The sequence below is a fragment of the Leptopilina boulardi genome, unplaced genomic scaffold (assembly GCF_019393585.1).
Source record: "Leptopilina boulardi isolate dan_hultmark-lab unplaced genomic scaffold, ZJU_Lbou_2.1 LbouV2_165, whole genome shotgun sequence".
NCBI classification, from domain to species: Eukaryota; Metazoa; Arthropoda; class Insecta; order Hymenoptera; family Figitidae; genus Leptopilina; species Leptopilina boulardi.
In genome coordinates this window covers 566,185-592,513 of record NW_026137713.1, presented here as the reverse complement: position 1 = coordinate 592,513, position 26,329 = coordinate 566,185, and the positions used below count along the sequence as shown (strand labels likewise).

General features: G+C 29.9%; 1 protein-coding gene across 1 annotated transcript in view; it reads right to left on the bottom strand.

Annotated features, from left to right (window-relative positions):
* The window catches only part of LOC127277072 (B-cell receptor CD22-like), an 85,804-nt gene that overhangs the window by 24,120 nt on the left and 35,355 nt on the right, over positions 1-26,329 (bottom strand). Inside the window, exons 2-4 of the mRNA XM_051297892.1 lie at positions 9,069-9,198; positions 4,976-5,187; positions 3,942-4,262 (exon numbers count right to left, since the gene is read on the bottom strand). Coding sequence (XP_051153849.1) covers positions 3,942-4,262; positions 4,976-5,187; positions 9,069-9,198 — 663 coding nt within the window. The remainder of the gene's footprint in view (positions 1-3,941; positions 4,263-4,975; positions 5,188-9,068; positions 9,199-26,329) is intronic.

The following is a 26,329-nucleotide window of genomic DNA, read 5'->3' as shown; positions in this document are numbered from 1 at the left end:
ATTTTTTAATACACTGATGGAAAAAGGGCTAAAATAATTTTGTTGAAAACACAAAATTTTATTTTACGATTGTTATTAATTTTTTGTTAATAATAATAATAATAATAATAATAATAATAATAATAATAATAATAATAATATGGAATTTAATTAATTAAATGATGTATTATGTAATTTACGTAAATGGAAAACAGAGAGACAGAATTTATCGAAGCTGATCTCATGGATTTAACAAAGACGTTCACTTTGCCATAATAATTGTCAGTCTGTCATCAGAAGACAACGCAGTAGCAGTAATTGTACACGTTAATGCGATTGCATGGAAAGCAACCCATCAGCAGCACCTGATTTCTCCCTGTTGTACTGAAGGAAACAGACATCGCGTGTTGACACGTAGACCGCTTAGCGTTTTAATACAACTTGGAGAATCGAGAATCCGACAATTTATCCAATTGGCAAAAGTGAATTAATTTCTCCATTTCCATTTAAGTCTCACTTAATGCATATACATATATATAAACTATTTTCCATTTGCAGAATTATTTCAAGTTGTATTATTTTATTCTTCATTTGTTTTTCTTTTGTAAATATAGTGAATATAATTATACAACGTTTAGTGTATTTTTTTTAAATATTAAAAATAATACGATTAAGAAAGTTTTGTCTATTTATTCTTTTTTTGTATTCTGTAATTATTCAAATTCAAACAGTTTTCGCGCCGTAGCGCCACCGTTGAGTTTGTGCGCACGCGCGCAATAAAGTTCAGGTTAGGCAAGTTTCTCGTGGCGAGGCTTCTCGTAGTGAAACCTAACTTTTTGTGCGATTACATTTTTGGAAAATCAAAAGTAACGTCTGCTGTGACGTTGGTGCATTTGTATGAACGAAAAAAGTTTTGTGAGCGATGTGATTAAACATAAAAAAATGAATAAAGAAAACAAGAAATCGGCAAGATATATTCCCCTATAATTAAAGAAATGCGTTCTCATTTGTTCTTGTTCTACTGCTATTTCTACTTTTTGATGTTATATTAATTTTCTGATTGAAATATATATATAGAGAAAGTGTATATATCTATAGTGTGATACAAAATGTCGCGTTCGTAAAGTTTCTTTATTAAATTTAATTGAAATTATAATTTCTCTTATTTTTGCATATCATAAAGCTAATGAAGTTATTTTAACATTTATCTCTATAAATTTAACTATTGCTATGTCGTAGAGTATCGAGACTCGAAGAAAAATTTTGGAATTCATTAATTATATTTTTATTTTGCGATTTTATTGAAATTAATTTTTTTATTGTAAATGAATTATGGCCCCTGAAAATTTTGTAATTCTCACAGAAAAATTTTTGTGTCAAACATACTAATACATTTTCCAAGAAAAAAAAGGAGACTTCTTTTGTAATATGAAAATGTGAGACCTTCTTTAGTGAAATAAACAATTTTCTCGAAAGATCCTTGTAACATTTTAAGGGAGTAACTTGAGGAAGCGAAAACAACTGGATTTGTAATCCAGGATTCGTGAAGAGAACTTCTGTGTTGAGATCTTTGAAATTACTTCCTAACAAGAAGAGAACAAACAAGTAAATTCGAATAGGATTTAAATTACAGACCTAATCTTTGTCTCTTTGTCACGTTCTAATTTTTCTCCATCCTCAAAAATAGAAATTGATGTTAAAAATTTTATTAGATTCAAACAATTAAAAAAAAACATTACTAATTAGTAGTTCGGGTTTTTATATCTATTGATAAACAAAATTGGTATAATTAATAGATATAAAACAATTAAAATTGAGTTTTGTATTAATCGAAAGCAGATGTATTGACTTATTGTTAATCAAATTGTTTCCGAGCAACATAAAATATAATTATCAAAAGTACTGGGTCATCAGACATTATGGAAACTGGAATGAATTACAATTCGTTTCGTGGGAACAAAAAGAGAATTTCATTCGCTAATTAGTAAAATGAATATCGGTAATGTAAACCGAACTCTCAATGTTTATCAGTTTGGGAAATGTAAATAGCTGTGTTTCCATAATTTTCTGCATCAACTAACTTGGGAGTCTGTCGAATAATCACTATACATGGAATTATTTACTTGTTGAAAGCTTGTGAACAGTGGAAAATTACATATATAAATTAGTAATGCTTAAATTCCTCAAACATTTTTTTTGTATACAAACGAAATAAGTTATTCATTTAATGTTTATTTTTCATTTTACCACCAAATTTTCCATGGCAAATGATATACCTTTTATGTTAATTTAATGTATCATGTTAATTACTTCAAGTTCAAATAGATGAAATAAAAATTAATAAAAGTTTTGTTAAATTCAACGATAAATTAGTAAGTAAATATTAATTATTATTCAAAAATGTTTAATAAAGAACTAGTGTAGCTTCTACGAAAATTGGAAGAAAGAATTTTAAAAATAAGAACCATGTAAAGAATTGTGTAAGTTTAACAACCTCCCTTGTAAGTGCTAATGGTTTTACGCGTGTTCGTCCTGAAAATAATCTTATCGTTTATTGTAAGTTTCTACCCTGTCGTGTCGTTCGTTGTTACCTGCGGCATGTTCGCTGCAGTATTTTGTCCATTAGCTTTTTGATCGGAAGGTAAGTTCCAAGTGTGAGCTTGGAGCACGAAATCAGAGCAAGAGAAAGTTAGACAAAGAGAGTAAAAGAGAAAAGGAGAGAGAGAAAGATGTGAAAGCACGCGATTCACTGATCCGTCTTACGAGAGGCGTTACCGTTATCTCCGACACCCGATCTTCAACAGGAACTAACAGGTTCAGCACGAGAACAGCGTGTCCTATGTGTCAGGACCACGAGAAAAGGCGTTCGAAACATCCGCTAGGAATCGCATCAACTGCAAATTGCTGCAGTTTTCCTAAATTTTTTCTTCTTTTTTTTTAAAAAAAAAAACTCTTTCTCTTTTAAAACACGTTCAATTTCTTTTTTAAATTCAACATGCCACAGCTGGTGAAACAAGCAACTTTATTTCCTATGAATTTTCACACATTTCTCGTACTTTAAAACTCTTTCTCTATATATATATTTATAAATGTATTACTATTAATGACTTTCATTTCTTTTGTCATGCAATCCATATTCTAATTAAGAGTTTATTTTATACAAATAACTCTTTAAAAATTTATTTAATTTAAAAAATTAAAAAGAATTTACTTTTTAATCTACAACATTTTTTTTTTCCTTTTATAGAACGTGAAAAAGTTTTTATCGCAAAAAAAAAAAATAACGTTTATTAATAAACTATCGTAAGAAATTGACCGAAAAAGTTAATGTGTGTTTCAAAGAGAAATTAAGGGAGAAAAAACAAAATTGAAAGAAAATGATTTATTATAAATAAGTAGAAAAATCCAATATTGTTGGACAATCTTCAATAAACGTCAACAACATATTTATAAGTCGTTTCAAGATACTACAATGTGAAACTTTTATATTGATCTTTTTATTAAAAATGTTCAATAGCGATTACAAAACTCTACAACATATCGTAAACTTTTTAAATGGACCATAAACAAGGGCATTGACGAAATTTATTATTGATATTGTATTGTTCCAAAACTTTGATATTCTTTCAACTATAAGAAATTTTTTATAACAATTAAAGTTATAAAAGTTATTATTTATTATTCATCATTAATATTAAACAACCTGTTTTGTTTATTCACATGACATTTTTTTTTGTTCCTGCCAATGCACCGAGGTCGCTACTTTTGATTATCTAAAAATGTAATTAGGTTTCACTAGGAGAAGCTTCGTTACGTCCGTGCATAGGTGGCGCTGGTGTTATTTAAAAAATAGCGATCCAACCCTGACTGTATTCATAACCACAAATAAAATTAAAGAAAGTAAAAAGTTTTTTTTCAAAAAAAAAAAATTGTTTTGTTAAAATATTTAAGTTGGCACGTACAATTTAAGTCGAGTACCAAAACACGAGATTGTGCTGGCACTAAGTTGGTATTGCTGGCTTGACAGATGAGCCTCGCTTGCAAATGCTGTCGTCCAACTGCTGGATAGGACAAGTGGTTAAACGTCACATCCTCGTTGTCTTTGTACTGATAGGACTCGTCTATCACCGTATTCTCTAGAAACCACGTAACCTTCGGAGGTGGTTTTCCACCATGAACTTCACAGATCAGATTCACGTCACTGCCCTCGTTATATGGCTCCTCAATTCTTGTGATAACTTCCTTCGTTGAACCATTTCGAATAGTTGGCCGTTCAGGAGATACTGTATGCAAAATAAATTCGATATTATTGAAAAAAAAAATGTTTTCCTTTAAACAATTAGTAAAAATTTTATAATTATTACAAATCAATAACAATTTGAAATTGCATTTCCAAATTCAAAAGGTTAAAGGTTATTGAAGAAATAAAATTAAATTCTTAGTAGTAAAAGTCAATAATGGTCAGACGAAAGTGGATTTTCAGTAGTAAAAGTCAGATTAGATCTCAGTAGTGAATGTCAGAAAATAATTAATTCTCAGTAGTAAAAATCAACAGATTCCAAGTAGAAAAATTCAAACTTTCACTAAAATAACAAATTTAATTTTCTTTTCTCTACATTTTTCCAATTAATTTCTTTTTTTAACTATCAAATAAAAATTATCAGATTTTTAAAAAATATACTTATTTAATAAAAATTCTTCTTTCCATTTCTTTTAAAAATACGAAAAAACTAAGGAAAAATTCTTTATCAAGGTAATGAAAAGGAGAAAATTGAGTTTGATAAATGAAGAATAAAATCTTTGAAACCCGTTGAAATCTTTTTATCATCCCAGTCTCTTTTTCAGACGAGTCCTTTTATCAGGACAATTTTTTTTTTATGTTCTTTTTTGTACCACCGAAAGAATATCACATCTAAGTCTTCTTTTTGTCTCTCACCAAAAAAATGATAAAACAAAAAGTGTATTTATCGTGTTTTCTATTAGTAAAAGAGCTTACCGATTACTGTCAGATTTATCTTTTCGTTTCTCGTCGGTGATGTCTCAAAATCCACACGACAACGATAAGTCCCCTCGTCCTTCAATGATAATCGATCGATACTTAAATGAGCCGATTCTGTTGTCGCAATAAAATAAGCTCTTGGACCCAATGCCAATGGCGATGACCATAAACGTGCATTGGAAATTGCACGTCTACCACGTGCATCAACACTGAAAATTTAAAGAAACAGAAAATTATAAAAAAAGAAATACCTAATTTACTTATATTAAAATTTTAAATAAAATTGATATTAAAAATATTACAAGAGAATTTTTTTTTTCTATTATTCTAACAGAAGGTAAACGTTTACAAACAAAATTTATTCAAATTTTTGTTAGATGAGTAGAAATTTTCCTTTTTGTTTGATATGAAGTGTTCTGAAATTCGTTGGAGGATGCTTTATATGCAATCACGCAATGAAATTGCTCCCCAGGTGACAAGGCAAATCCTCTTTGCAGTCGAAATATAATCGTCCTTCTCTTCCGGCAATGGTAGCTCGTAACGTCTGCATTGGGACGATTCGACGTTCCAAGTGCAGTTTGCGCGGGTTATTTCACTAGTTTCGTGACTCCATCCTGACAAATTTATTATCCCAGGAATGCAAATTTCCGGATACTCACTCACCGAAAATATGTTTTTACATTTCCTCCCAACATTCACGAGTGACAATATCATATAATTTATCACTTAATTCATTATTATATTATCCGCAAATTGAATATGTATTTCTCTATTACGTGAAACAATATTTAAAACTATTAATAATAATAATAATCACAAAACAGATGCTTAAATTATCGATTAGTGTTCAGGGAGAATGAAAATATAAAAAATTACCGACATAGAAATCTACCTTACCGACCGATGGTAAGGTAGATTTCTGTGTCGGTAATCTTTTATATTTTCATTTTTCGAAAAAAAACCCGTTTTCCCATCAGTCGGTAATGTAGAATTCTATGTCGGTAATTTTTTTATATTTTCATTTTTCAAAAAAATTTTCACCGGTACGATAAACGTGGGTTTCACTGTACTGAAAAATTAATTTTAAGAGTAAAATAAAGTGAATTAGAAAAAAAATAAACATCAGTATGAGTGTAAAAATATAAAGATAATCAAAGAAATGAGGAGTCGACGAACGAGGGAGAAATGAGAAAGGAGTTAGAGGAATGTGGTTCTTCGCGAACACGACTAAAAGTTAAATTGCGTTCCATGGCTATGTAGCAGAGTTCGGATTTCCGCTCGTGACTGGAGTATTCCCAAAGCTCCAGTCAGCGAAGCTGCATTGACGTTGAAATACGATTTAATTCTTCCACTTCGCACTTCCTCTTTGACCGCCTTTGGCATCTCCCCCTCGCGACATGACGTGCAATCTGTGTGTGTGGGGGTTTTTCAAGGATGTATTTCAAACTCTTGACCCACTAGTAACCTCCTTCTCTATAAAAAAAGTTTTCTGTTTTTTTTTTTTTTTTTTTTGTTTTTCTTTACAAATATATTTTTCTCAAAATATTTTTTCTTCTAACCACAAAATATTATGTGAACATAAATTTTGATAATAATGAAATACGTTATTTTATATACGTAGTGTATATATATTTTTTTATTATGAGTTGCAAGCAATATATAGGTACTTTTATAGGTACTCTAAGAATAATAAAATACGATGTCAACATATGTATGTCACATGCTATATGATTTTATGCCTTATTTTTTTTCTAGGTTTAAAATTTTTAAATTGGTAGTAGTAATTTTAAGTGAAGAAGATACGATTAAAATATTGGGCCTGAATTCTTAGTAGTAAAAGTTGGTTTTGATCAGCCATAACATGCTTGTTAAGTTTTCAGTAGTAATAGTAGAATTTCGTCAGACAAAATACAATTTTCTTTAATAGTTATCATTACTTTTATATTAATTATCAAAAAAAAGTATTAAATAATAAATATATCTTTTTTATAAATACTAAAAATAATAAACGCCTTCTTCTTTCTATAAATAATAATTCCCTTTACATAACACGTGCCAATAAATAATAGCTTCCTTTTTTTTTTTTTTTTTTTTGAACGTAAAAAAAAGTATTATACCTTCCAATAATATTCTCGAATGTTAAAAAGAGGACATTCAGAATCAAGTTTGAAATTCAAGCTAATACAGATAAATGGACAATGCATTAGATTTACAGATTTTTTCTGAAAGCTTCACGAGAGTTTGCCTATAAATTTTCATCTGTCGCGAGAAAAGAAAGAAATGCGAGATTCGATCATAAAAAGCGAAGCGCTCAAACGACTTTTATATTTCTTTTATCCATATTCCAGGGATACATACTGAAGAGAAGAAGAAGAAAAAGAAAATATTGGGTGACAGTTCCGATTCCATCTCTCTCTCTCTCTCTCTCTTTCTCGTTCACATTTTTCGAGTTCCTTGTGAAGCTTCTGTCTGGTGAGAGAACGATAAGCAGGGGATGTTCCGCAATAAATATTTTACAAGAAAGACGTGTACGTGGGAGAAAAAAAAAGTGGGGGAGTAGACCAAGTTTAAATTTGAAGTTTCGCACCCCAAAGGCGACGGAGATTAAACGGATTTTTTTCCTCTTATTTTTTTTTTTTTTTTTTAAGAAAAACGCGACAGAATGGGAAAGACTTTGTCCGTGGCAATGCATCGCCTGTGTGCACATATCTTACACTTTATTACGTTTCTTAAATATGACTCGCTCCGCTGCCGTTGTCTACAATGCCAGCCCGCCATTCTATATGAAAATTTCACGGGTCGCGGAAGCGAAACGGCGGCCATTGCTGGTTCAAAGTTCCTCCAGGCGAAAACGGAATTCCGCGCGACGGAATCTCATTGGGCTTGAAAATTCACGATTTTCATGGGTTATTCTTCTTTTGAATATTGAAAAAAAAACAATGTTCGTTTAAATATATAATGAAAACAAATGAAATTAATTTCCCAATCCAAAAATTCGACGATTTCATAATAAATTTTGTAACTTAAATTCAATTAACCGTAAAAAAAATTTAATTTATCACGGTCAAATCATACCATTCTTCTATTTCATACTTTTTTGGTGTCACCGTAACATAAAATAAATAATATTTTGCATATCTTCTATTACCTATATTAAGTTAACAAATTTCGAAAAACGACACCGACCCCGTGACCTCGACACCGTCCTTGAAAAATCTATTTTCAATTATTTTCAAATAAATCAAAATACTTTGCATATATGCTTTTAGAAAATCTTACAAACTATTTTTATGTAACATCTTTTTTCAATTTTAACCCGAAAAAGGGTTATTTTTCAATTTTAACCTGAAAAAGGGTTATTTTGCAATTTTATCCCGAAAAAGGGTTATTTTGCAATTTTTTAAGAATTTTTTGATTTTTTCAATTTTTTATTATTATTTTTTATTATTTATTGTTGTTTTTTTCAATTTTTAGTTAGTAACCTATAATATTGTGTCTAATTTTAAGTGTCATTAAAATCAAATGTTTTTAACTTAATAATTTTAACATTTCTTAATTTAAAACGAAATTTCCCAATCCAAAAATTCGACAATTTCATAATAAATTTTGTAACCTAAATTCAATTAACCGTAAAAAAATTTAATTTATCACGGTCAAATCATACCAGTCTTCTATTTCATATTTTTTTTTTTAGTGTCACCGTAACATAAAATAAATAATATTTTGCATATTTTACAATTAAGTTATAAAAGATTGCATCATCTTGTAACGAATGTAATTATGTGTAAAACCCTCAACGACCCTGTGAAACAAAAGAGTAACGATTTTCTGCAGAATTGCGACTTATATAGGCGATCGGTAGCTAGAGCGCATGCGTGAGAGTTCTGCGAAACAGCGCGTGCGGCGTGATCGTGTACTACGATATCGTTTTCTACGGTCGGTAACACTAAGAATAAATTTTTACAAAATATTTACCCGCGAATTTTTAAAAACTAGAATTACAATTTTTTCTGAAAAAAAGAACAATTTAATCATCGAGAAATTAAATAATTTAAATTTTCAAATAAAATATAGTTTGAATAAAGTTTACCTATAAATTGGTTCATTGCTTTCTTCTTTATACCAGAGAACCATGACAACAGCATCATTATGCGACGAATGGATATTGCATGGAAGTTGAACCTGCCTGCCAGTAACACCAGTTACCGGTGTAATTGGAACTGTAACAGAAATATAATTTAATTAATTATAATTAAGTAAAATTTAAGTGACATTAGAAAGAAAAATAAATATAATTTAGAAAAATGTGAAATTAAACAAGGGATGATTGAGAATTGACTCGTGGTTTAAATCTCTCTCTCTCTCTCTCTCTCTGTCTCTCTAAGGTAAAGGTGTTAACTTAGTATGCGAAACCGTTATGGTAAGCCTCCGACTATGGTTAAGTCACCAACTTATAGAGAGTTTGGGGATCGACAATGTTAAACGGGGGTTTGATATCGTCGTGGCTTGTCTGCCAGATTAGATTTACATGTAGATAGAGTTATCACAATTTAACGAGTTTTTCCTATACATCTCTTGTCCCTTATCTCTCTTCTTAAATGTCTTTAAAGACACTTTTTAAAAAAAAAATCATCAAAGATTTAGAACAACCGATTTTTATATATCCTTCAATTTTATCCAAATTTTAAGATAAAATTTTCTTTTCATACCTATTTATTTACTTTTGATTATATATTACTATTTTAAAAATATATTTATATTTGTATCTAAATGTTTAAATTTGTATAATTCTGTTAAACTGAATTAGCAATATTAATAAAATATTCACAAACTATTGAATCAATCTTTCCTCGCAATTGTATCGATACAAATTTAATTTTATACCAATAATTAATCGATCAGAAATTTAATTTCATTAAGTAACATTGACAAGTATATTTTCTTGTAACATATTAAATAAGTTAAATTATGTTATAATTAATTAATTTTTATCAGAACATTTCTATAAATATATATTATTGTCACACGATGTGAACAAATGGTATTACGTATTAAATATTTAACATATTAATAAGTTAATGTAAAATTTAATTGAATTTAACTATTTTTGTTTTTTTTTTTGTTTTTTTGATAAAAAATATTTTAAGCGACGAAGAATATTATTTTTAGAAGCAGCCTAGTAAAGAACATCTGCAAGATTCATGGTGCAGTGTAGTGAGAGCATATTATAAATTGGCGTAAAGTTGAGGAACGGCTATAGAAGAGACGAGAGAGCTCTTGCAGCGCCAGTCGTGAAACAATTTCATTTATCATGGGGGAAAAATAGCGGTTAAACTCAATGTTGCGGGTACACCGTAAACTTTGCGACTAGAAGTTGTCAAGAAGGGCAAACCTATCCAGGCATGGGCTCCATCGTGTTGCGTAAAAGATCACCGAGATAAAGGAAAAGGAAAATATGACCGAAGCCACAAAACACTTGCGATAGTCGGTAACTAAAAAAAAATAAAAAAAAATAAATACAGAATTTAAAATATGTGGAAAGTTAAATAAATACATAATTTGATATTATTTATAATTCACATGTTAATTTGAATTCGTTCTTGAATGCATCTTAAACCGATTATTTTATATATTAACGTTACATCATTTAAAAATAAATAATGTTTTCTTAATAAACCATGAATTTTTTCAAAAAAAAAAATATTATTTATTACCTAAAAGTACATGTCTAGAACTTTAATTAACAAGTATGATTCTCATTGTCTCATTGAAAAATAAGGTTATAATAGCTATGCGTGCGCATAGTATCGTTTTGTCGTCTGCTAGACAATATTCACGCGCGCCATCTAGTTTGAAAGCCCGCGTAATTCAAATTTACGAAAAAACTATATATTTATAAAAAAATAATTGTAATTAAATAAATATTTATATTATAAAAATAAATATTAATTTTATTCATTAAGAAATGAAATCGAAGAAAAATGATAATTGAAACTATTTTTGGGTCATTGCAAAATAGAAAATTAAAATAAAATGTAACAAATACGTATAATTAAAATAAATAAACGAGAAAGTAAATCTTATACTAAAACAATAAAGAAAAAAAAAGGAATAAAAAAAGCAAATGAAAATAAAAACGTAAAAAGTAAAACGAAAAAATGAGGAAGACAGAGAATATAAGACAAAGGGGAAAAAATAAATAAAAGAAAAAGGGTAAAAAAAAGAGAAAAGGGATAAGCATACGAGGGAAAATTTAAGCGGGTGAAAAAAAAGAAGACAATGGAGAAACAGGTCACTTCGTCTTCATCGTCTTCGTTGAAAAACAGGAGAAAGAGTAAATTAGCGCAAAAGTATATAAAGGACAACTCAGGGCGCACTTGAAACTGGACCGTTTTACGTCGTGAGCTTTATTACAGCTAGAAACATTTGCGCCAACTTTATTCTCCAGCTGAGGATTTAAGTTGAAGCCAAATGGTACTTTTCACCTTTCGTCGTCTTCAAGATCCGAACGCGGGGATGAAAGACGAAATTGGGGTTGATTTAATCAAGAGAACGAATAAAATGACGACGAAGATCAATCTTTTTCTTATATATAGAAAGAATCTTGAAAAATATTTCAAAGAGAATTTATAATTGGATTAAGTGACAAATGTGACACACAAGATATTTGAAAATAATAAAACGAAGTATTTCATTATGACTAGTATATCGTGTTTTAAAAATAAAATTAGATCATATAAATTTAAAGGGAATATTCAGAAATAGAGTGAAAATATATATAAACAATATTTAAAAATATAATTTTTAAATTAAAATTTCTGTGTCAATTCTTAAAATACTGAAAATTATATTAAAATATAATTTTGACAAAAAAAAATTAAATCAATTATCTTGAGTTAAAATGGAAGTATTTTTAGATTTATTAAAATAAAGTGAAAACTTTTTTTTTTTTTAAAAATAAAGAATTTTTAAAACGTTACGAGATTAATTAGAAATAAAAATAGTTCAACGAAATCAGAAGTTTGCGTGGTTTTACATGAAATTTCCAAATCTGATGACGAAACATTTGCCTAACGATAAATTTGCATATTACTCAAAAAGTCAACTAAAATGGGCGTAACGAGTGATTCGAGATATGGTCTTGTTCCGCCTCTCATGCAGAATATTTATCATTTAACGAATTTATTTCAAATCTCTCTCGCCACATGACCTAGTAAAAGAAAAATTATTACCTCCTTTATACCTTAATTTACACATATTTTCCTACTGTCATTAATTATATGGTTTTCCTTAATGTTTTGTCATCAATAAAAAAGAAAAAGAAGTTAACATATTAATAAAAAGCTGTAGGATTCTAATTTATTTTTTAATCTAAATGAGAAATCAAAATTATATAGAAAAAAGAATTTCTGATTTTAAAGATAGGAATATTAAATTGGCTCTGATAAAAATATTTTCTTAAAATTAATGTAAATGGATGTACAGAAATAAATAGAATGGTATTTTAAAATTTTTCACAGACATTAAAAAGATTAATGGTTTGAGATAAATGCAATTTGAAAAGAAAAATGATTAATCTGAAGTATTGCGGAGAATTGCATTAATAATGATTGACTAACGATGAATCGAGAGGTCAATTGACGTATAATCTTTTTTTCTTTCTACTTCAAAAAAAAAAAAAAAAATAGCGAAAGAAAAATTAAAACGAAAGAAAAAGTCAATGCTCTGTGTTATTTTAAAGCACGAGCTGGTGCTGAATGGCTGATAAAATAACTAACGAGTCTCATCAGAGGCACGTAGCCGTCCAATATATAACCTTCAGAGAGCTCAAAGAAAGGCACCGGCGCGGTATGAGATTAGGGACTGAAGAGAGCAGACATATACTATTCTTCCACTAGCGAAATGAAGCACCTGGAACAAAACTACGGATGTTACATTTTCTCAGGAATAATAAACGTGTCGTCTCTCGCGACAAATTATTATACCGGGAGAGAGAGAGAGTATTCCTCTCACGATTCAAGGAAGATTGATCTTGCCATTTCAGTCTCCTCGGGAATTTTCTTGATATTGCCCCATTGGGTTATTGATTTTTTTTTTATAAAAGACTGACACTTTTTGTTTCACTTTTAATTTCTCTTTTTAAATATTTTATTTTATCAAGAATATGATAAAAATAAAGTAACTTCAAACCATATTTACAAGGACGAAAAAGAAGAAATATACTCCGGCTATCACTCTATAGTGAAATAAAGGTGTTGCGGAATTGAAATAAAACTTAAACCTAATTTAGCTCGTAAACTTTTATTAAAATATGTCTCTGTATCGGAAACAATAATTATCTCAAGTATTTAAATCTAAAAAAAATTATGCAAATTCATTGAGAATTGTGGCGTTAGAACGAAATTTTGTAAGTAAATATTGTGAACTTGTAGGAAATGACAGCCATGTTGTCTGTGATTTTGGGTCCAATGTACGTATCTGACATCTGTTGGCGAGCTTGATAAGTAAAGCACGGTAAGTAAACTACTACGCCTGCTCGCCAACAGATGTCAGATACCTACAATGGACCCAAAATCACAGACAACATGGCTGTCATTTCCTACAAGTGCACAATATTTACTTATAAAATTCCGTTCTAACGCCACAATTCTCTATGAATTTACATAATTTTTTAAATTTAAATACTTGAGATAATTATTTTTTCCGGTAAAGAGTCATACTTTAATAAAAGTGTTATATTTTCGAGATAAATTAGGTTTAAGTTTTGTTTCACCAGATCAGTGACGATTTAATAAGACGAGGTATCTTTATCCTAAGGAATTTCAAAGGATCCGCAATCATGTGATTATAAATTAGCCAATTATATTCCAGTTAATTGATTAAATTTTATTCTAGATAAGAAATGCGGTTTTGTCGTCTGCTAGACAATAGTCATACGCGTCACATAGTTTTTGGTAACTCGCGTAATTTTGAATTCTTTTATAATTACTATTATAAAAATTATTCAGAATGAGGGCAAAGAATCGATAATATTTAAATTAAAATAATAATTATTAAAAAGATTTGGGTCGTAACAGTATGCATATTCAAAAATTCCTCACTATCGATCGTGTAACGAGGTGAAAAGGTAATTCGTGAAACCAATTCATTGTATGCGTGTCCCAGGTCAAAAGTGAGATTAACGATCTTTTGCCGAGGTCGAATATAGGCAGAGGGAAAAGGATAGATATAGAGACAATAAGTGAGACGCGAATGTGTGTGAGAAAGTAAATGAACAAGACACTCGATAGTGAGAGAGATGGGTTAAAGAAGGAGAGCGTGGGTGCAGCCAGGCTAGTAAAAGTTGTAATTACTATAAATCGCATTGTAATTGCTGCCGGAAAGTAAACAGGCAAGGCTCGTAAATAAAGTTGCGCTTCCGAGTTTTAGTTGGACGTTGGCCGGCACGAGGCACACTTTTTTTTTTTTTTATTTTGCCATTGTGTAGACGACATTCCAGACCCCCTCAGGAATGACGAGCTTATTTCCGCGCTTTTTTCCAATTTTTTTTTTTATTTTTACTCCCTTTCTCTCTTCTCATCTTGCAGATGAAAATGAGACCAGAGTGAATTCGCGCACTTGGAAGCTTATAACTAATTCTGATTATGCATTATTCACGGAAGCCATTCTCCTAATGTGATCACATTTACAATCCTTTTTTGCACATTTGCCGCGAAAAATAACTTGAACACAACGGCAAATTGAAAATGAAATAATTGGATCGCGTGGAAATAATGAAACAAAATAATATCGTTACTTATGATTTTTTTCAGAAAAAAGATTTTCAGAATTTTATAATTAAAAAAATAGGAATTTATTGAATATGGAAAGAATTTTAAACGAGTTTAGTGTTGCAAAAGTTTTAGAATTTTATTCGAATTTTTCAAATTTTGGAATATCAATGAAAAATATTTGTCAAAAAGAAAATTAATAATATTGAAATAATTTTTATAATAAAAATAAATAATGAATAGAAAATAATAAAAGTAAAATAGAGAATAATATTTTATAGATGAAGAAATAAATATCACTTTAGAAATGAGAAAAAGTATTTAAAGAAGGAAATTATAATTATATTCCTGTGACATCTACAATTTATAAATAAGTTTTATCAACAAATCAATATTGAATAATTGATGATCAGAATGCTTGTTTATTATACAATCAATTTTTTCACACCAATGCTTACTCTTTGTGAAATAAGAAAAATGCGAAATAATTGATAAAAAAAAATGAGTGACGTGCTTATCTTGAGAAAATCATAAATCACGATGTTCGATACTGCAACACAGTGAATAATACCTATCGGCAATCTGTATGCCGTGATCTTCATAAACGTTTTCTCTCTATCTCAAGATCTCATTCTCCTCGTTTCTTTTTTTTTCTTTTTTTTTGCCTCTCTGCCGGATCTCATAATGTCGACTAAGGGGCAGGTTGCACGAGAGCATATAATAAGCGCACCCGTTCCTTAGAAACGCCTGCAAAGGCTAAACACAGCTGTTGGCAAAGAAAATGCGTTGATATCCTAGAGATTATATTTTTTTTTAACCAGATATTTTAATGCTAACTAGCGACTTAATTCCACCTCAGACGTACTAAATTTCGCAGGTTTTTAAAATGATTGTATAGTAGCTTAAAAGCACTATTCCCTAATATGAGAATAATAAGAAATAGAAAAATAAAAGATAGATTAATTTTATTAATATTTAGATTTTTTTAAATACACAGTAAAATTTTTAAAACAAATATAAGTATTAACGATAATAGAAATTGCGAATCAGATATAAAAAAAAATTAATTTTCAAATATAATTGGCAATAATGTTTGAGTATATATAATATATATGGAAGATAATATACGGCCCTGGGAAATGAATTTTGCCGCGTTGCATGTGATGAGAATGTGTTGAGAGTAATCGTTGAGGTGCCGATAAATCTGTTGAACGCGTCGTGAAAAGCATCGAAACCGGGCATTAGGGCTCAACAAATTATTTCCCCCGCGACGTACACAAAGAGCAAAGTATGATAGGTGCCGCATAATAACGGTTGTAAGAAACACCGACGAATTGGTTGCCGATCCATCTTTTACTCGTACGGCGAGCTTTAATCTTTTAATTGTCCCCGGCGTAAATTTCCCTTTAACGATATATATGTATAGCGAATCCCCTGAGGTTAAGGGAAGACTCTTATGTATCTATGTATATGTATAAGCTTCTACTCGTTGAATAGGAAAAGTAGATAGCAAAATTCGACAAGGTTTCACTAAGCCCCCGAGCAAAAGATCCATTGAACTTTAAATCCACGACACGATTTTAAAATTAGAAAAAAATTATCTTAGATGTAATTTTCAAATTTAATTAAGTCTATTTTTATATGAAAAAATTAATTTATTTATTTTGCGACTATTGAAAACACAATATGTAAATGTAGAAAATACTCGATTAACTTTATTTCTAACACTTTTCTCTACATAAGAAGTAGCTTGGGCTTCTACTACAGTTTGCAAACTTATGATCGACTTCATCGAATTTGTAGCACGCACTCAATGTAAGTAACAAAGTTAAAAAAGGTTGTTTTATATTAATGATGAATAAAAAAATTAAAAAAGGTTGTTTTATATTAATGATGAATAAAAAAATTAAAAAAAAGGTTTGTTTTATATTAATGATGAATAACAAAATTAAAAAAAGGTTGTTTTATATTAATGATGAGTAACATAATTAAAAAAAGGTTTGTTTTATATTAATAATGAATAACAAAATTAAAACAAAGGTTTGTTTTACATTAATGATGAATAACAAAATTAAAACAAAGGTTTGTTTTATATTAATAATTAATAACAAAATTAAAACAAAGGTTTGTTTTATATTAATGATGAATAACAAAATTAAAACATAATTAAAAAAAGGTTTGTTTTATATTAATGATGAATAACAAAATTAAAAAAAGGTTGTTTTTTTATTAATGATGAATAACATAATTAAAAAAAAGGTTTGTTTTGTATTAATGATGAATAATAAAATTGAAATAGGTAACGTATGAACTACTGATAACTAACTATTAATCCAACGGCGTACCATTTTTAAGTGAGCAGAAAGAATGATTAATTTCAAGATTTACTATCTGACAGAAGTACATTTTTATAAAAAGATCTGGATAGAAAATTCGTTTGGATGAAAAGAAACGAACTTTTTCTTGGGTATTTTTTGAATGGCAGAAGCCCAGTATTCCATACGCGTGCCAAGATTCTCTCTCTTTCTCTTGCTCACTCTTTCTCTCAATCTTCCTTTCGAGGAATGAAGCTTGAGCAAAAGCGGTCCTATTTCCCTTTTCTTCTTCTGGCAGAATATCGCTGCCATCCTACACCACCACCACTTTCCAACTAGGCGCCACGTGCACGTCCATCCGTCACCTTTTATCTCTTTTTATCGCTCTCGCCTATGCCCGCTTCCGTTTCTTCCACCTCACGTACAGATATGTTCCTTGGGCGAGTCTCTCTCTCATTCTCATGGAATTTCTTTGATTTTGTCGCACACCCCGCGGCGAAGCTACCAGACGCCTTCGAGTATCGTGCTCAGCACTGACGACAACGCTTTTTTTTGCCTCTTTCTTATCATCGATATAAAAGCCCCATCGCATTCCAAAAATAGCCGCTTTACGAGCAAAAAAAAATTTTTTTATCTGTACCGGAAATTCTTTCGGATGCTGGCCAACTATTTTAAGTTAAGTAGAATTTAATTTATTAAAATTTTTCAAACTTAGTATTTATTAACTAAGTAAAATTGAATTTTAGATTTTTAATTAAAAATCCTTTTTTTCAAATAATTTAAATATCGATTCTTTTATAATTAGAGTAAATTTTGCAATAATTTTAAAAGTGAATTATAGGAAATTTAAAAAAAAATGAAATTCTCTTAATTTTTTTGGCGAGGAATAGATTGAATAGTAGGTTTCAATAAAAAACTATAATCACGTCTCGTTTGAAATCGATCGAATTCCTTTTTTCTGACGTTGATTACTCTTTGATCGGCTGCATAAAGAAGAGGAAAAGTTTGAAAGGAAATTTCAGGCTTTGCCGGGTGAATGCTTGAATAAGGTGCTCTTCATTGGCCCCAGTGGCAGGTTAGTGGGCAGCGCGAGAGCTAAAAGTTAAACGAGTCCGGGCTAAATAGCCCGTTACGGACTCGGGGTGTGTGTAACTTGCGCAGCTTGACTGACTTCTCCATTACCAGGGGGCTTCCAAGTCGAAACTCTGTTTAATGCAAAGCTTCAGAATCAGTCGAGAGAATTTCAGCAGATAAACTTATCAATTTTTTTTTTAAATGTAAAATAGTTCTTTCACAATTTAACTAGAAATTTTTAATTATTATAAAATTAGTAAAAAAAAATTGTTTTCTAAAAAGTTTTAGATTGTGTTTTAAATTAGAGAGCTTTTTTACTACCAATTAGAGAGGTACAGTAGCGCAAGCGCAGTTGCGTTTAGTAACGGTCTTTATAAGAAATGTTTCAATGAAGAAATTCTTGTTTTGAAGTGTTATAACAATAATTCAATTTTATTTGAGATAAGGATGAAAAGTAAAATCAATATCAAATTTCCTCGTATTATTTACGGTTTTGGATTAATGCCAAGAGAGAAGGGAGAATCGTTGCTTATATGCGGACAATAATGAAAGAGTGTTTACATAAGCAAATTGTCGAGTAGACTGTTATATCAAGGCCTAAGCAACTTGGATTATTGTCGGCACGCTAATCGAGTTGTTTGCTTGGGGCGACGTGCTAAATCCAATTGAAGTTAGCGCCATTCACTTGCGGCTTTTGTCAATGAAGAAATGAGAAGCTCGTCTAACTTTCCTGTTTACCCAACTGTTAAGACTGGACAATAAAGTGACAAAACAAAAAAGTAATAAAAATTAGTTTTTGCAAAAATATTTGTAAAGAAAAACGGTGTTTGAAAACAGAATATATTTTTCTCGTGGAAAATGGTGGAATAAGTAAAAATAACTGGAGAAAAAGAGCTTTGGCTTCTACTGGGTCACGTATCCCAATTCGAATAGTAAATCCGAAAATACGTTTCACTCTTTATAGGCTTTATATGTGAGCTCGTCTCGACCAACAAATACGTATATAATAAATATTGCAGGGATTCTTTGCATATGAAAAGATCCGTTTAGGCATCAAAGGCAGACAGCTATTATTGAGTTTAGGGACTTTCTAGATGCACAAGCGGGGGAAAACCTCGTTTGCTGAACTAATATATTTCGCAATATTTGCTTTTTATATTACACGCCTTCTCTTCTTTCTCTCTTCTTCTCGTGAATCTCTCTCACAAAATCCTCTATATACCGTCAAAGTTGAAGATTTTCTCCTCTCCTGAACACTCCTTAGCCTCTTTGCTTTCGTTTCTTTCTTGTCTCTCTTTCTCGCCTCTTTTCATATATACACGATTTCTCAGACAGCCCTCAGAATCTCACTATTTCCGCATTATTTGAACGATGAATTTTTCCAAAGAGAATGGAACGAAATCGTCCTAGAATTTGCCTCTGCTTTTATTTTGTGTAAAAACCAACTTTTACCACTTTCACACAATAATGTGATAAAAATTTTCCAAGGATAGTTGAAATTTAAAAGTTAAATATATTTCTAAAATAAAATATTTATTTCTTTTAGAACTGATTTTAAAATTTTGTATTTTAAAAAAAAAAAGGTTGTTTTATATTAATGATAAATAACAAAATTAAAAAAAGGTTGTTTTATATTAATGATGAATAACATAATTAAAAAAAAAGGTTTGTTTTATATTAATGATGAATAACATAATTAAAAAAAAGGTTTGTTTTATATTAATGATGAATAACAAAATTAAAAAAAGGTTGTTTTATATAAATGATGAATAACATAATTAAAAAAAAGGTTTGTTTTATATTAATGATGAATAACATAATTAAAAAAAGGTTTGTTTTATATTAATGATGAATAACAAAATTAAAAAAAGGTTGTTTTATATAAATGATGAATAACATAATTAAAAAAAAGGTTTGTTTTATATTAATGATGAATAACATAATTAAAAAAAAGGTTTGTTTTATATTAATGATGAATAACAAAATTAAAAAAAGGTTGTTTTATATTAATGATGAATAACAGAATTAAAAAAAATGTTGTTTTATATTAAAAAAGCGGATATAATTAAAAGCGCGATAAAGACATGAACCTTCTATTAGATATTAGGATTTACTGGACATACATATATGCAGGAGAATTATTTTTATGAAAAAATCAATTTCGTTTAAAATTACAGCAAAACAGGTTGCATAAAAAAAAGATTTGTTTTCGATAAAAAAATGATTGACGATTCTCGTTAAGGTATTGCCTACATTAAGATATCAAAGAATCTTTCGTTTCTTAATAATTGACTGCACTTTTACGACATACATGTCTGACGGATCGTTGACCTAAACTACTTACAAAAAGATATTTTCTTCTCCATAGAGTTTAATAAAATTAATTTTTAAATGAAATTCAAATAGATTTTTTTCCTTTAAAAATATATTTATTTAATTTTAACAATTTATGATTAAATTCAAAAAAATCGAATGAATTTATAAAAATTTGAGGGAAACAGATGTTAAACAGATTATGTTTCTTTTTTATATAATAAAGTAGTGCAACTTGTCCTTGTTGACAAAGCACAAACCTGTGCGTAATTAAAGTCTCTCGTTCCTCAACTGGGTTTATGGTAAGTGGTTGTCCGCCATAAAGGACACGTTATGTTCCCCTGAGTCTCGTACTTGTCCTCCATGGAGGGCAATTTGTTTTTCTTAGTACAGTCATTACGTATAATTATAGTAGTAATAAAGCGCTAAATAGAATTAAGGTAAATTTGCTAATAATGAATAAACTCATCTTAAACATCAATCAAAGAAAAATTATTAAATCCATTATCAAAATTGTCTTAGAAGGAAAATTTTAAAGGACAACTATATTGTTTTCGTCGTATAACAATGTTCTGGTTATACTTCGAAGTGACGCAGGTAGCTGAGGTGGTAAATTAACAATTAAACTGTAACAGGATTTTCAGACGTCTAGGTACCGGAAATCCGGTAGCCGCGACCGTTGCACTGGAATACCCGAGAGCCGAGGATAATTAAACGCTTCCCATATGACCGACGTATGCTCTCTCTCTCTCTCTCTCTCCTTTGCGCGCGTGTACACATATATACACACACAATACATGTATAGAGTAAGCGCGAGAGTACACCGCGGCTTCTGGAAATTGGAAACCAGTAATTTACGGCATCGGATTCCGTAGAGCCGAGTGTCTGAATTATGTCGGATTTACACCAGTCCCTGTGTATATGAGAGTGTGGGTGTTCCGCCTAATTGGACGCCATTGAAACTAACTGAATGTCCATCGGAAAAGGAAATCTAAAGAGAAAAATTTAATACAGATATTACTCCACACCTGCTACATTCTTTACAAATTTTTTATTTATTGATGGAGAAAAATTCTTATTTTAGAAAGATGAGATAAATGAAAAGAAGAACTTGAGATCATAAATAATGAAATCTGTAAGAACAAACTTTAAGGTATATAAAAATATACCTTAAAAAATAGTACTAACAAAAACATTGTTTCTTTTTACAAAAGAGAATAAAAATTTTAGATACAGTAACTTAAAGAAACGTAAAATTATTTCTATATATCTGATAATTTTTCACATAATAGATTCGATTAATTGAAAATGTTGAAAGTATGTTAGTGTTTCCCGGGTGAGAATATTTAAATGTAGAGTGTTCGACTTCATCCATGAGTGAACCTGAACACTCGCCCGCAGAAGCATTCGAGAATAAGCGACTAAAGGCGAATCAATATCTTATAAATTGGTCCATTAAACCGTATTTAACGGAAGATAAGCTTTTGCCCACTTGTCTGGCCGATTAGAGTCTTCAAGAGAAAGAGAGAGAGAGCTATACTTAATTCACTGGATCATCCAGATGGCTCGGAAGTCACTGTCCTTGTGTATAGCATGGGAGATAATCTCTTTCTCAAGTGGACTCCATGCTCCGTGGGAAATCAATTTTCACTATATATTTTTAAAACCATGTTGAATTTAATACCAAAAGTACGAAACAAGAAATGACAACGAAATTAATTTTTAACGTGATGAAAAATATTGAAGTTTAAATATTAAAGAGTTTTTGTCAAGATTCATTACAATTTAACTTAGAAGAAGTAGTCACGAAATTTATACCGTACATTTTGCATGAATAATCTATGACTTTATTAAACATCTTCACTATAGAACTTGGGAAATTAAGTTTTAGAACGTCTGTCACTTTTAAACACATTAAATTGTGATTTGAAATTCAGTCCAAACCATTTTTTTTTCAAAAAACTTTGAAGTATTTTAAAATTATATCCTGTATTTTAAATTAGTTTTTTTTCTCTATTATTTAGAAGAAGAAAAAAGTAGTGTGTGGTAGACAATTTTTTTTTCACCATTTAAGTGAATCACGACGCGGAATGTTTAGTGAAAAATGTGACAAACATTCTCAACTTTCGCGACCTCTTGAAAGCCAAGACCCTCTTTATGAGCTTTCACCTTTCACAGGAAGGATTGCACGCGATGTCGCTTTGCACCTCGCTTTTTCACTTTTAAGGGAACATTCTCTCTTTTTTTTCTAAAAAGCATTTTTTATAATATTACATAACAATTACGTAACTTGATTTCATAATGTCACTGACTTATTTAATAATAAATAAATAATTTTTAAAATAAATGTAACCCTAATACATGTCCTATGGATATCAAAAGGATCTCTTAAGGATATCCAAAAAATGGGCGGTTTGGATATCCTTATCTTAGAGATATCCTGTAGATATCCTATGGATTTCCTGTTGATGTCCCACAGACCGGCGGTTTGGATATCCTAGGGATATCCTATGGATATCCCAAGATATCCTGGGGACTGTTCTAGGATATCGACCATTGATATGGATATCCTAGGGATATCCTTTTGTTATGAGGGAATATCCTATGGATATCCCAAGATATCTTGGGGAATATTCTAGGATATCGACCATTGATATGGATATCCTATGGATATCCTTTTGTTATGAGGGAATATTTTTAATTATATAAATATATTTGTAAATAAACAATGGCTCAAAAAATTTTGCCTATGCTAGCTGATATCATCCGAAGATTGACCTACAAAAATTATACTATATTTGAAAGGAAAATATATTTGTTAAAAATAATTAAATATTTTTGGAAAAATAAATAATAATAACGGAACTATAACCCACATATATATGTGAATTAGAATTCTCTACAGAAGTGAAAATAGACTTTAATGAGTTTTTAATGAATAATGAAGGTGCAATTAAAAATGCAATAAGCGAGATAAAGACAAAAGGAAGAGAAGATTGTATATTTTCGAAGGATGGACCATATAACTGTTCAGACTCAGTGCAACTTGAATGGTATGACGTTATATCCCATAACCTGAAAGGGGGGTTAACTGTACTTACTTGCCCTCTAAAACCGTAAGATACGTATCAAATAATGCCAGCTTGCATTCAGAGAGTGAGTTTACGACTTAATATGTGAAGCAAATACTTGTCAGCTACAAAATTTGAATATCATATATACGCGTGTTTATTTATAACCAGTGTTACGAATATTGCTATCGAATAATAAAATAGATTATCTGCCTGTTTAATATTGATTAAGAATACAAAAGAACATTATAATTTAATTTTATTATTTTTATCCATGATATTAAAAAAAAAAAATTTTCTCAATAATCTAATTTCATTTTTTTTTTACATTCTATTAAATTTTTCTTCTCAATTCTTTTTAAATTTTATTTCATATTTATTATCTTATGATTTTATTAGCGGGAGGATTTTATTTCTTTCATAAATAGAACGTTTTCCTTTGGCCTTTGTGTTTTCTTTCTTATTTTTTTTTTTTTGTTTGCATTTTATGATTATTTATAAATGAAAAGAGAGAGGCACATAGAGGAGATCGGGATATCAAGTTCGATAACCTTTGAATTCAAAGGTGCCCTGTTTAGTGAGTGCCTCAAATACATTTTACACACGTGACTGCTCACTTGTAAACTGAGCTTTTATGTTCGCAACTCGTATGCAGACGTCTAGAAAGTGTGCAATCGAATAAATGGGATTTATTCTGCCGATATATTGCGACGGGACGATATATTATATGGGGGGGTTGGGATTCTCGTTGAACTTAGAAGAAAATTTCATTCCTTGTCGTGAAAACGGAAGAATGGAGGGTAAAGCACTCCCAGGACGCGAAGAGATGTTGCGAGTAATAACATCGAGGAAAATAGTGGTTGAAAGAGAGGAAGGGGAGGTTAAGGAGTTGCGGGAGAATGAAAAAGAAAAAGAAGAAAAAGATAGAGAAAAGAAAGAAACAAGACTAACGCCTAGAGAACAAGGAACGATGGTTGTTTCTCGCAGACGCGAAAAATTACGAGCAATCGCCTCGTCTTTGTTTCATTTCTATTTCTTCGGCCATTCTCTACACAATGTGGCAATCTATAAACTGCATTCACCGCATATGGCGATCTCTACTATATTTAGAGTATTATTGTTTATACAACTCTGTGCTTAAAACACAAAAATTTCGGATTCGTTTATTTTTATTTTACAGAAAAAAAAAATCAGCAAGTTATTTTCCGCAGAACCAAATTTCCTAAAGAGAATGGAACGAAATCGTCCTAGAATTTGTCTCTGCTTTTATTTTGTGTAAAAACCGACTTTTACCACTTTTCACACAATAACGTGATAAAAATTTTCCAAGGATAGTTGAAAATTGTAAGTTAAATATATTTTTAAAATGAAATATTTATTTCTTTTAGAACTGATTTTAAAATTTCGTATTTTAAAAATTAAAAAAGGTTGTTTTATATTAATGATGAATAACAAAATTAAAAAAAGGTTGTTTTATATTAATGATGAATAACATATTAAAAAAAGGTTTGTTTTATATTAATGATGAATAACAAAATTAAAAAAAGGTTTGTTTTATATTAATGATGAATAACAAAATTAAAAAAAAAGGTTTGTTTTATATTAATGATGAATAACAAAAATTAAAAAAGGTTGTTTTATATTAATGATCAATAACAAAATTAAAAAAAGGTTGTTTTATATTAATGATGAATAACAAAATTAAAAAAAGGTTTGTTTTATATTAATGATGAATAACAAAATTAAAAAAAAGGTTTGTTTTATATTAATGATGAATAACAAAATTAAAAAAAAGGTTTGTTTTATATTAATGATGAATAACAAAAATTAAAAAAGGTTGTTTTATATTAATGATCAATAACAAAATTAAAAAAAGGTTGTTTTATATTAATGATGAATAACAAAATTAAAAAAAGGTTTGTTTTATATTAATGATGAATAACAAAATTAAAAAAAAGGTTTGTTTTATATTAATGATGAATAACAAAATTAAAAAAAAGTTATTTTCAGCAGAACCAAATTAGAATCATGTATTTTTCAAATTCAATGACATATATGTTTTACTTGCTTTTTTATTTTATAAATATAAGAACTGAATGTATGAAAACAAAAATAAATATAGGTCAAAAGTTTCATTGTGGGTGAAAGAGACTTGATAAACAACCTTTCGCGATATCGCGTCGCTCCGAAATATTTATGTCCGACTCGCCTTTGGCCCCGTGGAGTGATTTTTCATAGGTATTGCTAAAACCTTGGAAAAAGTGGAATTTGTTGAGATTTTTCGTTGAAGAAACTAGAAGAGAGATTTTTTTTTCCTTTGTATTCTATTTCTATATATATATGTATATATTCTTCTCTCGCACTATTTCTCTCTCGATTGAAGACGATCGATCTACTCTCGATTCAAAAGGTAAACAACTCCCCCATCCACTGGAAATTTTCGCGAGCAAACTAGCATTCCGCATCTCCGGAGTTGAAGGAAATGACAAATCAACGATGTCTAAAGTCCCATTGCCGAACAAATCGATTGATCCATTGCAATCGATCATTCCCATATATAGCAAAAAAGTGCAACTTCCTTCTGACTAGTTTTTAACGAATTTTTACGCCTGATGCTATATTAGTTTCTCACGGCTCATAAATCTCTCTCTCTCTCTCTCTCTCTCTCTCTCTCTCTCTCTCTCTCTCTCTCTCTCTCTCTCTCTCTCTCTCTCTCTCTCTCTCTCTCTCTCTCTCTCTCTCTCTCTCTCTCTTGCGCATCGGCCAAGAGAAATGATTTGTTGGATCGAAAATAAACATCATATATAC